The following is a 14,980-nucleotide window of genomic DNA, read 5'->3' as shown; positions in this document are numbered from 1 at the left end:
CTAAAGTAGGCTCTCATATAAGATTCATGCTACAAATTACAGAACAAGCACCGTATCATAGCAACCCAGCAATACCACTACAGTGACACGCTGAGGATGCAATCCAAGATTCTAATTTAAGAAACTGGCACAGAATATAGGACATGCAGCTTTTTTTGGCAATACCCCTAGAACATTAATAACTAAGAGTCTAAAATCAGCTTTTATTTGAAACTTTAGAGGATCAAGCTTTTATAAGGTAACAATGGAAACGTTTATTAACAAATGATTCACAGCATTGTAACTAAATATGACTTAGGTAAGGGTCTATGATTTCATTAAACTTGAAAATGGTGGGAAAAATTGTAGATATCACATCTTAGGAATTTGAATACATGAACCCTACCAGTTTGATAATGCATTCTAATATACAAATGTATACCATTTTAAGAAAACCCCTAGAGTACTATCTAAAACTTTAAAGAGCATAAATATTTACATGCTTTACTCAATTACCATTCAAATGCAGATACATTCACAACTACTATACTACAAAAGGGTTAAAATATACTGTTCAATTTTTATTTCAAAAAATTATGTTACCTTTTGTTATCAAAACCACTTTAAAGAAGGTAAGAACAAGAAATGAAGATGAGCTAGCGGGGCATGTTATATGGATTTCTTGGAATGTAGAACCTTGAGAAGCAGAATACTGAAAAAGTCTCCTAGAAGAATAAATGGAATATTGTGTCATCTGTTTAATTCAATTTGAATATAAAATTTATTCATTAAATAAAGGTTTTTAGAAGCATCTTCGTTTCATTTGGGACCCTTGGGGAACAAGAAGTGTTAAAACAGATCTTTATAGATGGTTTCCATAGCTGTGATGAGGTTCCATCTTGCAGCTAACTCTACCTGCAACTCCTAAGCAACACCTGCTACTGTGTAGGAAAAGGACTACCTACTTTAACAAGGTGGTTCAAGTCTCTAGAGCAGGGCCTAAGGGCCACAAAACAACCCACCCACCTCCCTCCTCCATCTGACCAGAGACGGGCTTCAGCATGCCGGTGGTGCTACAAATCCAAGGACCCTGAAATTATATACAAAATATTGTATATGATATTTTCTGAGATGATGGATTCCTTTAATCAGATTTTCTAGGAGATCCATGTATAATCTCCCTAAAATTAAACACCAGTACTCTTAGAAGTTATTTCCTCTCCTTTTAACATACTGAATTTTCATAATCAAGGTTTAAAATTATTTCACTCAGTATTTCCAAAAATAAAAAGTTTAATCAGAAACAATTCTAAATAGATTTTTTTTTCTTTCAGAAACATGCTATTTATAGCATTCCATTAAAGTGAAAGTAATGGGTTATAGAACAACATACATTATATGATCTCACTAATGGGAAAATATAGGAAGATGTTCAAAATTTTAGAAGTTTCCTCTGCTTGGGGATTTTTACTTTCTATTGACTTGTTTTTAAGAGTGAGTCTGTAAGTTTTTACAAAAATAATAAATCCATTATACAAGAAATAGGGTAGTTAAGAATATGACATTTCTCACTGCATAGTCTTTAAATGACTTTATTTTGGAAAATCATGAAAACTGAGACTCACTCATGACTCACAGCAAGCACTGTATCCTAAAATAGTCATTCCTATTCCACAGGAGAAGCTACTTTTCTAGATCTTTTTTTTAAATAAAAAAGAAGTTCTCAAAATATCAAAATATGATTATGTGTAAGCTTATACAGGTGGTTCAAATTAAAAACAGAATTATCAAAATATATGAAATACCAAAATCAGTGCCTGGGTATCTGGTAGCTAAGTAAAACCTGGGTTATATTTTACCTCTCCTACATGAATGATAGAAATTTCCTATGAAGGAAATATGACTGTGAAAATTAAATGCACCTTAAAAGCATTCATTGTTACATTTGCTACTTTATTTCCACTTTGGATTCAAAGTTAGTCACAAATGTATGTAGAAAACTACTTAGATGACATATTGTCTAATTTCAGTTTTTCTCAGTTTTCAGGAGAATAAAATCAGTAAAGTGATAGATGAATTGGCCCAATTGACTTTTATATCCAAGTCTCAGTTATCTTGCCCCAATTTATTTTCCTCCCTTGAATTGGGAAATAATGATCAGGAAGACAGTGCTTTGTTAATGTGGTCATAGTTTTAAAAAAAAAAGTTTTCAAAAACTGTGTGTACATAGCTTGTGTATAGAACAGAGAAGCAAAAATAAGTAGAATCTAATCAGTCTTGATATTCCATAATAATTCCGTAATTCCTCAAAGCTGCTAATTACATATCATTATAACTTTAAGTGAGTAGAGACTCCAAATTATAAATCTAGCTCTGACACAAATGTGCGGAGTGATTAAAAGTTCATTTCATCTTGTTTCTCAGTACTCATTCATAAAACAACCGTTCTCCAATTTCTTCTTCAGAAAAACTTTACATTACTTTAAAAAAAAAGGGAAGAATTGTGCTAAAAGGGAGACCTGCAAAGATCAATGAAGCATTTTTATACCAGAAAACTTTAAAAAATAAAGATGCTCTGCTTTACAGGGTCTTAGAAAAATCTACTTTCAGTACTGGCCTACCTGCCCAGGACCTAAAAGAAATCATTCTCTCTCTTGTAAGGCTCTCAACTACAAATATTTCTCCTTTGCACTGTTAGACAATAACATGCTAATTTTGCTTTAGTGCAGACAATACGAATCAATTGAGAAGATGAAGCTATAAATGACTTGCACAAGAATATAACCTACCTGTTTTGGTTTCTTCATCAACAAAATGCTAAATTTGGGGTTGTATGTAAACTATTACTCAATTATAAATCATTATACATTTGTGAATTACTGCATGACACAAAACGGTATTTTTCTTTAAATCAATTTAATAGCATTTGCTTCATTATTTCATTCAATAAATATTAAACCAGGTACTGGGGCTTCTCTGGTGGCGCAATGGTTGAGAGTCTGCCTGCCGATGCAGAGGACATGGGTTCGTGCCCCGGTCAGGGAAGATCCCACATGCCGCGGAGCGGCTGGGCCCGTGAGCCATGGCCACTGAGCCTGCGCGTCCGGAGCCTGCGCTCCACAGCGGGAGAGGCCACAACGGTGAGAGGCCCGCATACTATGGATCTCAGGTCCTGGAGCACTTAACTTATAGTCTAAAGGCAGAAAACAGCCGATTAAGTACCCTACTCATACCTGTCCCAACTAACTTATAGTCTAAAGGCAGAAAACAGCCGATTAAGTAACTAACCCTACTCATGAACCTGTCCCAACAAATTCTGTAATCTACCTCACACATATACCAAGGACATCTTACCATTGCACAATGTCTTATACACAGACATTCCACTGAATGGGGAATATATAATCCCATTTTGCCCAAAAGACCAAGTGGCCAGCATCCCAAACTATGAACATTTTCTAATAAACAACGTTGATTTTTTTTTTTTTTTTTTTTTTTTTTGCTGTACGCGGGCCTCTCACTGCTGTGGCCTCTCCCGTTGCGGAGCACAGGCTCCGGACGCGCAGGCTCAGCAGCCATGGCTCACGGGACCAGCCGCTCCGCGGCATGTGGGATCTTCCCAGACCAGGGCACAAACCCGTGTCCCCTACATCGGCAGGCGGACTCTCAACCACTGCGCCACCAGGGAAGCCCCGTTGAAAATATTTTAATGAATGTTTAGAAATCATAGAAATTACCAATGGGCAGTCTGTGATTCACACATCCAAAAGTCTTTATACCTAGGTTTCCAAAAGACATCTCAAACTTAAAATCTCTGAAATATAACTCGGGATTTTCCCTCTTTATCTGGTTCTTTTTCTAATGTATTCCTTCTCAGTGGTGGTAGACCTATGCAACGCAGCTGTCCAAGCTAAAACACCTGGGAAACATCTTTGGCTCCTACCTTTGCCTGTCCATCTCCCCCAGACAATTCATCAACAAGTCGTAGCTTAGTTATATTGTGAATACATCTCTTTCTCTCCATCTTTACTGCTACCACCCTAGCCCCAGCCATATCGTGCCTCATCTAGCCTATTAAAACAACCTCCTAACTGATCCTCCTTCTAATCATCTTGCTCTGCTACAATCCATTCTCCACCCAGCAGCTAGTGATACATTTTTTTTTAATTGTCAAGCTTCCTGAAAGAGATGTCCATACTTACTGACTTGGCTTTCCCAATTTCCATTCACTCCTCACTTCTCCTTAGAGAAGTCTGGTTTCAAGTCTATCAATCCTCTGAAACCCCTCTGGAGTCACAAATGTTGCCTGAAGACTACCAAACCCATGGAAACATTTCCATTCTTATTTGACTTGCTAGCAGCTCTTCTCACTGTTACTAGCCCCACCCCACTCCCAATTAAAAACATATTTTCTTCCCTTGACTGCCTTGTCTCTACTCTCTCCTGTCTTCCACTCAAGCTGTTGCTCCTTCTTCTTTGATCATCCTCTAAATGATGGTATTCCTTGCCCTCTTCTCATTCTATATACATTTTCAGTAAGCAGTTGCATCTCTTCAAATGCCACCTTTAATCTAAAGCTCCTAAATTCTTATTTTTAGCACAGATTTTTCTACTTAGCTCCAGACCCAAATATCTAATTTCCTACTAGACTCTTCACTTCTATTTTCACAGGCACTTCAACCTGTCCCACATGTAGAACCATTATCTTCTCCCGCATCAGATCTTCCACTCTTCTTCCCTTTCAGTAAATTGCTACCATACATCTAGTTGCACAAGTTAGAAATGTATCATCACTGATTTTTCCCTCTCACCAAGTCCCCCTGTGATACCACCTATCCCCACTTAGATAAGGCCACCATCATCTCTTGCCTGGATTACTGTGCCAGCATTAACTAGTATTCTTCACTCTCATCTCCCAATACACTCTTCACACAACTGTCAGGAATAAGTGCAGGACATGGCATCAAGGCTGTTACCTAGACACTAATTGTTGCTCCAGTCTCTTGTCTGGCCAGTTCCCTATTATAATATTCTTTATCACGGCCACATATATTGCTGGCAGTTCCCAACATATGCTATGCTCACCTACCTCTGGGGTTGCCCATACTGTCCTTTAGGTGGACCTCTTAGAACCCATGTGTCTTGGTCTAACACCTCTGGCCTTTCAGGTCTCAGCTTACCTGTCACCTTCTCCAGGAAGCTTTCCCTGATCTCTCTCCTCACATACCAAAACTGAGTTGGGTCCCTCACACACTCCCCTAGGCTTTCACTGCTTACTCTTATCACAGCACTTGTCTCTAATTGAAACCACTGGCTTACATGTCTATATTTATCCCACCAGACTCTAAGCCCCTAAAGACATTTAATTTCAAAAGAAAAAGCATTCATCATTTTATTCACTTTACTGAGTAAAAGTTTTAATCTCTACAATGGTTCACCTAAAATTTAAGCACGATGAACATCAAAGAGGAAAATATTTCTGTACTAGATTTTGAAAGCAAAGTATGTATCTAGTTTCACAGCAGGCAAACAAAATCTTTTTCCTCTGGCTAATTATAAGAAGAACAGTAGTACAAGTTAAAAAAAAAAGCAAATATATATTCCTATAGAAATTATATTTTATTTTACTTATGACTTCAACAGATGTTTATCTTTAGAAAAGTCTGTTTGGAAAATTATGCTTTAAAAAAACACCCAGTTTTGCTAAATCAAAATTCAGAGCTTATGACAAAAACTGTCTCATCCTTTTGACTTTATCAATTTAGAGGCACAGGATTAACTATGAGTTCAAATAATCATCATCTTCTGGTAACAGCTATAATTCTAGAATATCCGTTATCAATGAGTGAGAATCAAATGCAAATCCAATTAAAAAGAGAAAATGTATCATTTTTGAAGCTATATTTAATATTTTATTATCCTGTACTACAAGTTAAGCCCAGTCATTAAAAAATTCTAGTTTCATACACCTAACATCTTTTTAACTATTGTTTATGCAATTTCCTCACTAACTAAGCAAAATCAGAGAGAGTATCTAAGAGCTTAAAAACCCTGTACTTCTTCTCCCTACCTTAAAGAAAGCTTTTCTGATGAAATGACAAGATGGTTATTTATTTAGAACAAGAGTGAAACTCATTCCCAATGAAAGCTAAACCAGAATGACTTCTGAGGTCCCATTCAGCACTGGAAGGCTCAACTAGATATAACATCACAATAATGTTACAGTAAATGCAATTAGCATCACCATTCCAGTAGGAGGAGTGAGTTCCCAAGAAATCCCTTGCCTTCAGTATCCAAGTTAGAAATAGGTTCTCTGAATTTTATAATGTGAACCTATCATATCTGGCAAACTACAAAAAAAAATCCTAATAGATTTAAGAAATCTGATCAAAATTGCAGGATTTCTAAAATTCACCATTACACGAAAAACCCACATAAACAAATTCCTTCAAGGAAAAGTTCAAAAAGATATAGATATAAAGTGGTTTGAAACTGCTCATTAGTGAATATCCTGCCCAGACAAGCAGAGCTTATTTCACATAAACCTAGCCTGTCATGTAAAACTCTTTCAGTAAAGCATTTAGGTTCCCTATTACATAATAATGCACTGAAAGTAATTATATATTTAAAATCTGTTCCTTTCATCTCCTTCAAGGACATCCTTATAAATAAAAATTGAGCCTCAAATTTAGAAATTACTGGAAACTAGTTATTTCAGTTTACCCAATATTTATATACAGTTGTCCACATCTGGAAGTCAACCCAGTATTACTTTTCCACACAGACCTTACACAATACCTTTCCTAGAAATAAATCTATCAATAATGTTACACGTCACTTAAACCAGTCACTGGCAAAGCACAAATACAGCAGCAAACAATCCTTTGTTTCAAACCTACATTTACTATTTATTATCATGGTATTAAAAACCCAAAATACATAACTTTGAATCAGATTTAGGCACAAATATATTAAAACAAAACACAAAACAGAAGAGAACCAATCTGGTGGTAGACAGCACGGAACACCACTGAAGGAAGCATAATCAATAATGGGGAATGTGTGTAGAGGGAGGGCCAACAGGTAATTTCTTAATCAAAACAGTGACTCCGCCTACATGACCACACTTGTTATGCACAGGACACTGTATTTGGTACTATAATAGGATATGAAAACACAGATGACTTCTGCTTTCACAAAAATTTTACCATCTCATTCTGGAGGGAGAACATCACTTCATAACTGACACTGACTCAGCACAACAAATCAACAAATACAGGTATCATTCAAACTGGTTAGCAGAAAGGCCAAAGACAAAAGAGAGTTATGGAATATAAGTGGCCCCAGGTCCTTGCTGCCCTACCTTCAGTAAAAAACTGTGGTCAAGATTAAGATGATAGATGTAAAAACACTCTGACGAAAAACATTTCTTTTTTCTTTTTCTTTTTCTTTTTCTTTCTAAAATGCCCTGTTTATTCTGCAAAAATCTGGAATACTCCACAAATCTGTGTGTCATCCTTGTGCAGGAATCATGCTAATCTTCAATAGTTTCAGTTTTAGTATATGTGCTGTCAAAGCAACCACAAGAAAAACATTACTTGACGCTAAATAAATATAAGGCATGACCAAAAACAGTTATGATCAACAATATCTCATCTGTTCAACACCTAATAGTCAACATATACACTAGTAATATTAGTTCTAAATCTTCAAGAGGCAGAACAATGCTGTGAACATATAGCAAATATCAGCTTTACATTTCTGAATGATGGGATTAAAACAAGGCAAACTGCTGTCATATGTTCTCGCTTTTACTTGACAGCTCAGCCACAGCTCCGAAAATCACAGAGAGAAAAAAAAAACTTGACCACCTTGTATCAAAGGATAATAGCTGAGTTTTAATTACGATAACTAAAGCAAAATCCAATAGAATCAACTCATCACACCTAAAACTCCAGAATCCAAGAGCACTATCCCCCTTCAGGAAAGTAGCTGATTAGCCATAGGGGGCAGTAAAGTTAAGAGAGTGAAAAGTAAATAGCACGAGGTGAAGTGAGGGCAGGAAATGTTAATAGGCTGGGTAATGAGCCGCGAGTATCCAGAGAAAAGGACAAAGTCTCAATTAATGAATTAAATCAATAGACAGATAATGCCAAACCAGTGATTCTCAACCCTGGCTGCATGTCAGAATCATCCTGGGAGCTTTCAAAAATACAAATGCCTGCATCCTACCTTAGACCAATTTATTTAGAATCACCTGAGGGTAGGACCCAGGCACTGATGTTTTTTAAAACTCTCTAAGTGCACAGCCAGGTTGAGAACACTGTTAAACACATAAAATAAAAATAAGCTACTTTATATCCCCAGCTTTTTACAATTTAAAAAGTTAAAATTTTAAAAACACACGAAAATCTATTATTTCCCAAATCTATGATTTTTGTTGATAAACCTGTCTTTGTCATCCAAAGAGAGGCAATACCTCATTAAAGACTAATTCATTTTTGTGATTTTATTAGGGGAAAATATTATTCTTACAAGTAAAAATGAGTAAACTGAAGGCCAAAGGGGTTAAACAACTAGCCCAAAGCAACTGTGACTCATCAATGATACAGGAAGACAGTTTAAGTGTACTATTTACAGGATGGTACTCTATCCCAGTGATCACACTATTTTACTTAAATACATTTTACTGGATTCTCACTTTACAGGCACTTCCTAAAAGGATCCAAAATTCAATTAAGAATCAGAGGAGGTAATAACATTGGGGGAAAAAGAAATTTGACCCTAAAGAGGAACTCTGAAGATGTTAAGTTAGACTTAAATGGAAGTTTTTCCTTCATGTGAAGGCCAGCAACAGACACTATATTAATTTCTCTAGAAGTATATCCTTAAAAAGTTTTTAAAAATTTAAATGTAAGTCTACCAGAAGAAATATAATATTACTTCCAGAAGACAGTCCTAAAATAGGTAAAATGTTATATCCCTTTGTAAACAAACATTTTTAACATATTCAGACGAATTTCAACTCTCCTTTATTGCCACCCCAGTTACTAAAACGGGTTTTGGGTTTAGATGGAATGAAATTAATTTTGAAAGAAATCTATAAGCCTTAAAAGTTGAGTCAGTAGTGTCCCTCACCAGCACAAAAAAGTTAAGTTAGTTATGAAATTTCAAATCGTGTCATTGTTCTTGTTCCAGATACCCTAAAAGACCACATACATCAAGAAAAACAAAAAAAAATGTTTCCCTATAGGTAAGCAAAGCACTTCAAATGAGCACCACTGTTACTGGATTCAATACCTCCAGTGGGACCCAGCTTCTAAGAATATACCAACCAAGAAACTGAGGAAACTTGGTAAGTTCTTTACCTCATCTGAAGGGGACTTCAATCTCAAATCCAGTTTCATTCTATTCTTTGCCATTTACTGGCTGTCTCCCATAAGAAATGCACATCTATACAATTTTACTGGTTAATTCAATTTCTCTGCTTGATAAAAAACTTCTAACTACAACTTTCAATATTTTAAATAGTCACTCTACCCTATTTCCACATCCACACTTATGCTGATGTTCCAGCTTCACCTCATTTCACATAAAGAATATGTGAAAACTGATTATAAACAAATTATACATTAAGTACACTAGCAAAGTTTACAATTTATGTGAATCCTTCATTTAGAAAATACCTTTGATCTGGATTTTCAAATATCAAAGAGAATGGGAACTAACATTCTTTGCCTATTTTTAGGCACTAATTACATTATTTCACTTAATCCCCCAAATCCTGGGGAGATAGAAGGTATTATCCCCATTTTACAGATAAGGAAAGCAACTCAGAAAGATTAAAATTTTACCTTTGACCCAGGGCTGACCCCAATGACCCAACTCTATCATACTGCCCAAATTTCATAAAGCAGGATAACAGCAAAAATACTGAAATCATTTAACCTGGGTTCCGGTGTCAGGTGCAACACCATCCAGATAAGTAATCACAGGCCTGAAACTAAGCTGTTTAAGCCTCAGCTTTCTCATCTGGGAACAATATTGGTCTTGCACAGAGTTGCTGGGATAACACAATGAAATATAATTTTTGTAAAAATACATTGAGCTATGGATTGTCACAATATTACCTTAGGTGTGAAAAAGCAAGGGATATCGGGGATAAGATGTTACACAACTTTGGACTATTTCACTTATTATGAGCAATACTGTTTTTGTAATTTAAAAATATAAAGAAAAGTGTAAATTAATTTGTAAATGCTAAATGTTATATAACTGTATGGCATCTACTATTTTACCAAACCAATCCTTCTAGAGACTTACACAAAAAAGGTTAATCAGACTGAAAAGCTTCCAATTAACTGATTTTTTTTCTAAGTTAAAAGTCTCCTAACTGTTGGTTACCAGAGGAAAAGTTTAAGGTAGAAAAATTAAGTACTATACTAATGTAAATTTAAATACAGAAAAAAATGATTGACAGAATGTTCCTACCTTTATTTTCTAATACCTAGTTCTCAGAGGAACTTACAGAATTAACATAAGAAATTTCAAGTATTTTGGAAAAAAAAAATTTTTAAGCTATAAAATATAAGATAGTTAAGTTTGATGACCCACATAACAGTTTCTCATTTTTAAAACATCCTTTTAACAAGGCTTGTTTTTTAAATAGTTTCTGTAATAAAACAGAATTTTCTCTGAACATTTTCACCATTAAAATCCTGCAACCCACTTACTAAATTATTTCACACGAATAAACTTCTTATAGATTAAAAAGTGGGATTATTTTGTTACTCTTTACCCATAGCATGCTTTAAGGAAAATAGCTGGCACCTTTCCAGTTTAGATTCATGTGGACAAAGTGTAACATAAGCAGGTTGGCATAAACACTTAAAAGATTTTGGATGGCTACAGACATTGAATCACTCCACAGTAATATTATATTTCAGAGCAGGAAGAAAAATTCTCTTTCATACATGTATTACAGGGCTTTCCACTGGTTTTTGTTAAGGCCACAAATGGAAAAAACTACTACTGACAGAAAAAGCACTCAACGTTGTGGTATCAAAGACACTGCCAAAGTACCAAGTGAAGCAACTGAATTTTTAAAAAACCACTTTTCAAGCATTTTGGCATCTGGAGTAAAACTAGTTTTTCCTAGTGGGTAATCTAAGTAAGAATCTTATTCCTCAATTAAATTTACATAAATTTATCCTGAATACGTAACTTTCCTTATAAAGAATACTATATTTTCATGTAAAACATAAAATAAAATTAAAGTTCCAATTTTATTTTTTTCTCTACTAGTGAGCAAAATACTATAAATAAAACATTCAATGGCACCCTCAACTTGTTGAACTATACACCATGAAACCTGGATGAATACTGACTCTGCATATTTTTGCTAGGCTTTTAAAAACAAAATATATTCAAATTGCATCTCCTGACTTGAAGCAACCATATATCTAATATTCAATTATTTTTATTAAATATAAGTAAATATTATATTAAAAAGACAATATAAGGAACATCTTACTAAAAAGCAAATTAAAGAAACATGAAAGAAAAACACTAGCACCAAACCTTCAAATTGCAAAAATAATTTGCCAATTTAATGAAAAAAAATTAAAAAGGTAAAAATATCTATGTTTTAGTTAAGTTTAAAATTTTAAATTCATGAATAGTAGTTCAATGTCCTAATAGGTAAGACGATATTCTTTTATAGCTATGACATCACTCAAGAATTAGTCTTGGCAATGCCTACCATTGTGGTCTACTGTTGACTATGCTATGTAAATTTTCACAATTTTTGTATGCTAAATAGAAAATGATAAATGCAGTACCACAGGCTACACATCTTAAATAAAACCTTCTTTCAACAGTCAGTTTGGGGCCTCCCTGGTGGCGCAGTGGTTGAGAGTCCGCCTGCCGATGCAGGGGACACGGGTTCGTGCCCCGGTCTGGGAGGATCCCATATGCCGCGGAGCGGCTGGGCCCGTGAGCCATGGTCGCTGGGCCTGCGCGTCCGGAGCCTGTGCTCTGCAACGGGAGAGGCAACAGCAGTGAGAGGCCCACGTACCGCAAAGAAAAAAAAAAAAAAAAAAAAAAGAATGGGAGAAAATATTAACAAAAAAAAAAAGTCAGTTTGATTCTGGCTGTGGGATGTCTTTAATTTAGAAGCACCCCAAGAGGCAGGGCAGTGTAGGATCTGAATGGGGTTTCAGAGCTATTGCAGGTCAACTGTGATTTGAGCTGGGGTTTTCTTTAGACTCTTAGCCAAACTAAGACTGGATTCATAGGCCCAAAGACAAATCAGAACCAGACTGGCCTTAAAGGGGATGCTGGAGCTTTTTCAAACTGATAGAAAAACCTGCTGAACATTTATCTATTTCAGTATGAACTTTTCATTTCCTGGCCTTGCAAAACAGATGATCTAGATTTCTATCAGGTTTCTTTTGTCGAAAAAAAAATTCGAATGTTTAGGACCATTATCATCTTGTTCCATGATGATGCCTATTTCATAAAAAGCAAAGACATTAAAATTATAAAATTAAAAGGCAGTAATCCACAAAGAATAAACTAGAACACCAGGAACCAATTTCTTTCTTTCTTTCTTTTTTTAATCCTCTAAACCTAGTGGGAAAAAGGAGTGAGCCAAAAGGAGTGCCAAGTTCTCCTGCAAGGGCATTGACACGGATACCAATCTGAATTACTGTACAAACCTACAAAGTCCCTGGAATCACTGCTTGGCGAACTAAGTTCCCATTCCATTGCAAAGCGACACTATCTACTCCTTAACACCTCTCCAAGTTTACCGTGTGTATCTTCTCAGACGATAAAGTATTTTAAGTCTTTCTATTCTTTGGGCTAAAGGGAACATTTAAATCTAATGACCCAGTAAGTAAGACACTACACTGGTCAGATTTTTTAGGCTTTTTCTTTATAAATAAATCTGAAGGCCAGGTAACTCCTAACCGGTGTTTGCATTAGGATTCCTGGTCTGTACGACTCTTAGGAACTATCAATGGGAAGGAAAGTTAGGGAGAGAGTGCGTACAGGCGCTTTATAGTTGGAAAAGTAAAGGATTGGCTAAGGGTGGCCGAAAAGAGGAGGCAGGTCTCAGAAAGGGAAGGTCGGAACGTAAGACAGGTTGTTAAAGCAAGATGGGTAAGGGCAAGGCTCGGGGAAGAAGAGTGAAGAACTCTACCCCTCGGGACGCAAGAGGAGAGTTCCAGTCGCAAGGGCAGCTAAAAGAGCGCGCAGGTGGGGAGGGGTGCTGACCTCCTCCAAGACCGGAAGAGTTGAGGTGAACCCAGAAGTGAGAAAAGCAAGGCTCTTAACAGCAAACCTGTTTGAATCAGAGGGGGTGGGAGGACGCCAAGGAAGCATGGGGAACGCGACTCACACACTCCGAGCCCCAGCTGGGCAGAAGAAACCCCCAGAAAGAAATGAAGAAACGACTCTGGCGGCGCGGAGGCGAGCGCCCGCGTTCCTCCCCGGGCTGCGCCCTCGGAGGTTACCTTTGAGCTGGGGCAAGGGGTGCAGCTCCGGCTGGCTGCCCTGGCTGCGGAACTGCGACGAGCCCTGCGAGCGCTTCTGCCTCTGCGCCTTGCGCACCGATTTCCGGGTGAAGCCGTCCACTTTCTCCGAGGCCGAGATGGCGGCGCTGGCAGCCCCCGCCGGCGGCGGCGACGACGACGACATCACCACGGCCCTGGCGCTTGGCAGCTCCGGCTGCTGCCTGCACGGAACGGGCAGCGGCTGGAGGAGAAGGCGGGGGAGAGGCGCCGAGAGCTCGCGCCCCTCCGCCCTGTTCCCCCGGCCGCACTGCCCTCCCGCTCCCGGGCGCCGCCGAGCTTCTCCTCGCCGCCCACCGACGCCTCACGGCCACATCTCAATGCCGGAGGTTCCTGGTCCCCGACGCGCGGCGAGCTCCCGGGGCTGACGGAGGCGAGGGCGGGGGTAGAGGGGGGGTGAAGAAGTTGTTGACTCCGAGTTCGGAGGGCTGGTGGACGGGAGCCCGAAGTTTAGACAACTGAGGCGAGGACACTGGGGTGCGGACGTCGAAAGCGCCTCTCGTCCCTGCAGCCCGGGTCGCCAGCCGGCCGGCCCGCCAGCACCTCAGTGGCCGCAGCTAGCGCAGCCCGCCCTGCCTGGAGCCTCCTCCCGAGGCGCTGCCATCGCGGGTCCCCTCCGAGCCGCTGTCGCCACCGCCGCGGTGTCCAATCTTCCCTGTCAGCGCCGACCCCTCATCTCCCGGGGCGGTGAACCGCCGCCCGGGCCCTGGGCGCGCACACACACTCGCTCCTCGAAGCGCCGAGCAGTCCGAACCCCCTCCCCCACGCGCCCTTCCGCAGCCAACAGAGAACCCCTGGCGGGCGACCGCTACAACTTGAGAAGGTGCTGGGTAGAGGCAAGGGGGGAGTGTGAGTGCGTGTGTGCGCGCGCGCTAGGGCGCGCGGCCAGGGGGAGGGACCGCTCGGGGGATGGGGAGGGAGGAGATTAACTGACAACTTCCGCGGGGTCCCGCCAGCCTCTCGGAGGCCCGGGAAGGAGTAAGGGGTGGGAAAGCATACCAGCTCCCTCAGCCAATCGCAGGGCTAAGCGGCAGCAACGGGGTGAAGCTTGGCCTCCTGCAAGGGCTATCAAACTGGGAGGTTAGGCAGAGGAATGGGGCGTGGTTGTATGACGGACCTCGGCCACAGCCAATCGTTAGTGAGGATGACAAGCGGAGTGCCACTCTTACGTCACAACAGTGTAACAAACTCTCTAAGGATTGAGGGGAGGTGCCCCTCCACCAGCGAGCAGCTTTGCACGCCTGCGCGACAGCTCCAGGCTATAATTGCGCTCCTGACAGCCTATGAGAAGACCGGGAAACTAGAGGAGGGAGTCTAGAGAACAAAATAGACTGCGCCCATCCTTCCCTCCCCTCTCTACTGGCCAATGAGGAACTGAAGCGACTGGTGGAGCGCTTGAGGGCTGGGGCGCGAAAGAGCGCCAGGTG

At 39.4% G+C, this 14,980-nt stretch overlaps 1 protein-coding gene and 1 non-coding gene across 2 annotated transcripts in view; both read right to left on the bottom strand.

Annotated features, from left to right (window-relative positions):
- PPP2R5A (protein phosphatase 2 regulatory subunit B'alpha) overlaps positions 1 to 14,411 on the bottom strand; it is a 95,735-nt gene extending 81,324 nt beyond the window's left edge. The window contains exon 1 of the mRNA XM_060090937.1: positions 13,497 to 14,411. Within this exon, the coding sequence (XP_059946920.1) occupies positions 13,497 to 13,680 (184 nt within the window). The 5' untranslated portion in view covers positions 13,681 to 14,411. The remainder of the gene's footprint in view (positions 1 to 13,496) is intronic.
- LOC132484728 (U6 spliceosomal RNA) lies at positions 7,461 to 7,563 on the bottom strand. The gene has a single exon (XR_009531285.1). It is a non-coding gene; the product is annotated as a U6 spliceosomal RNA (small nuclear RNA).
- Positions 14,412 to 14,980: the final 569 nt, after the last annotated feature.

This window comes from Mesoplodon densirostris, chromosome 2, assembly GCF_025265405.1.
Source record: "Mesoplodon densirostris isolate mMesDen1 chromosome 2, mMesDen1 primary haplotype, whole genome shotgun sequence".
Classification (NCBI taxonomy): Eukaryota; Metazoa; Chordata; class Mammalia; order Artiodactyla; family Ziphiidae; genus Mesoplodon; species Mesoplodon densirostris.
The sequence above is the reverse complement of the archived record's forward strand: the minus strand, read 5'-3'. Positions and strand labels throughout refer to the sequence as shown.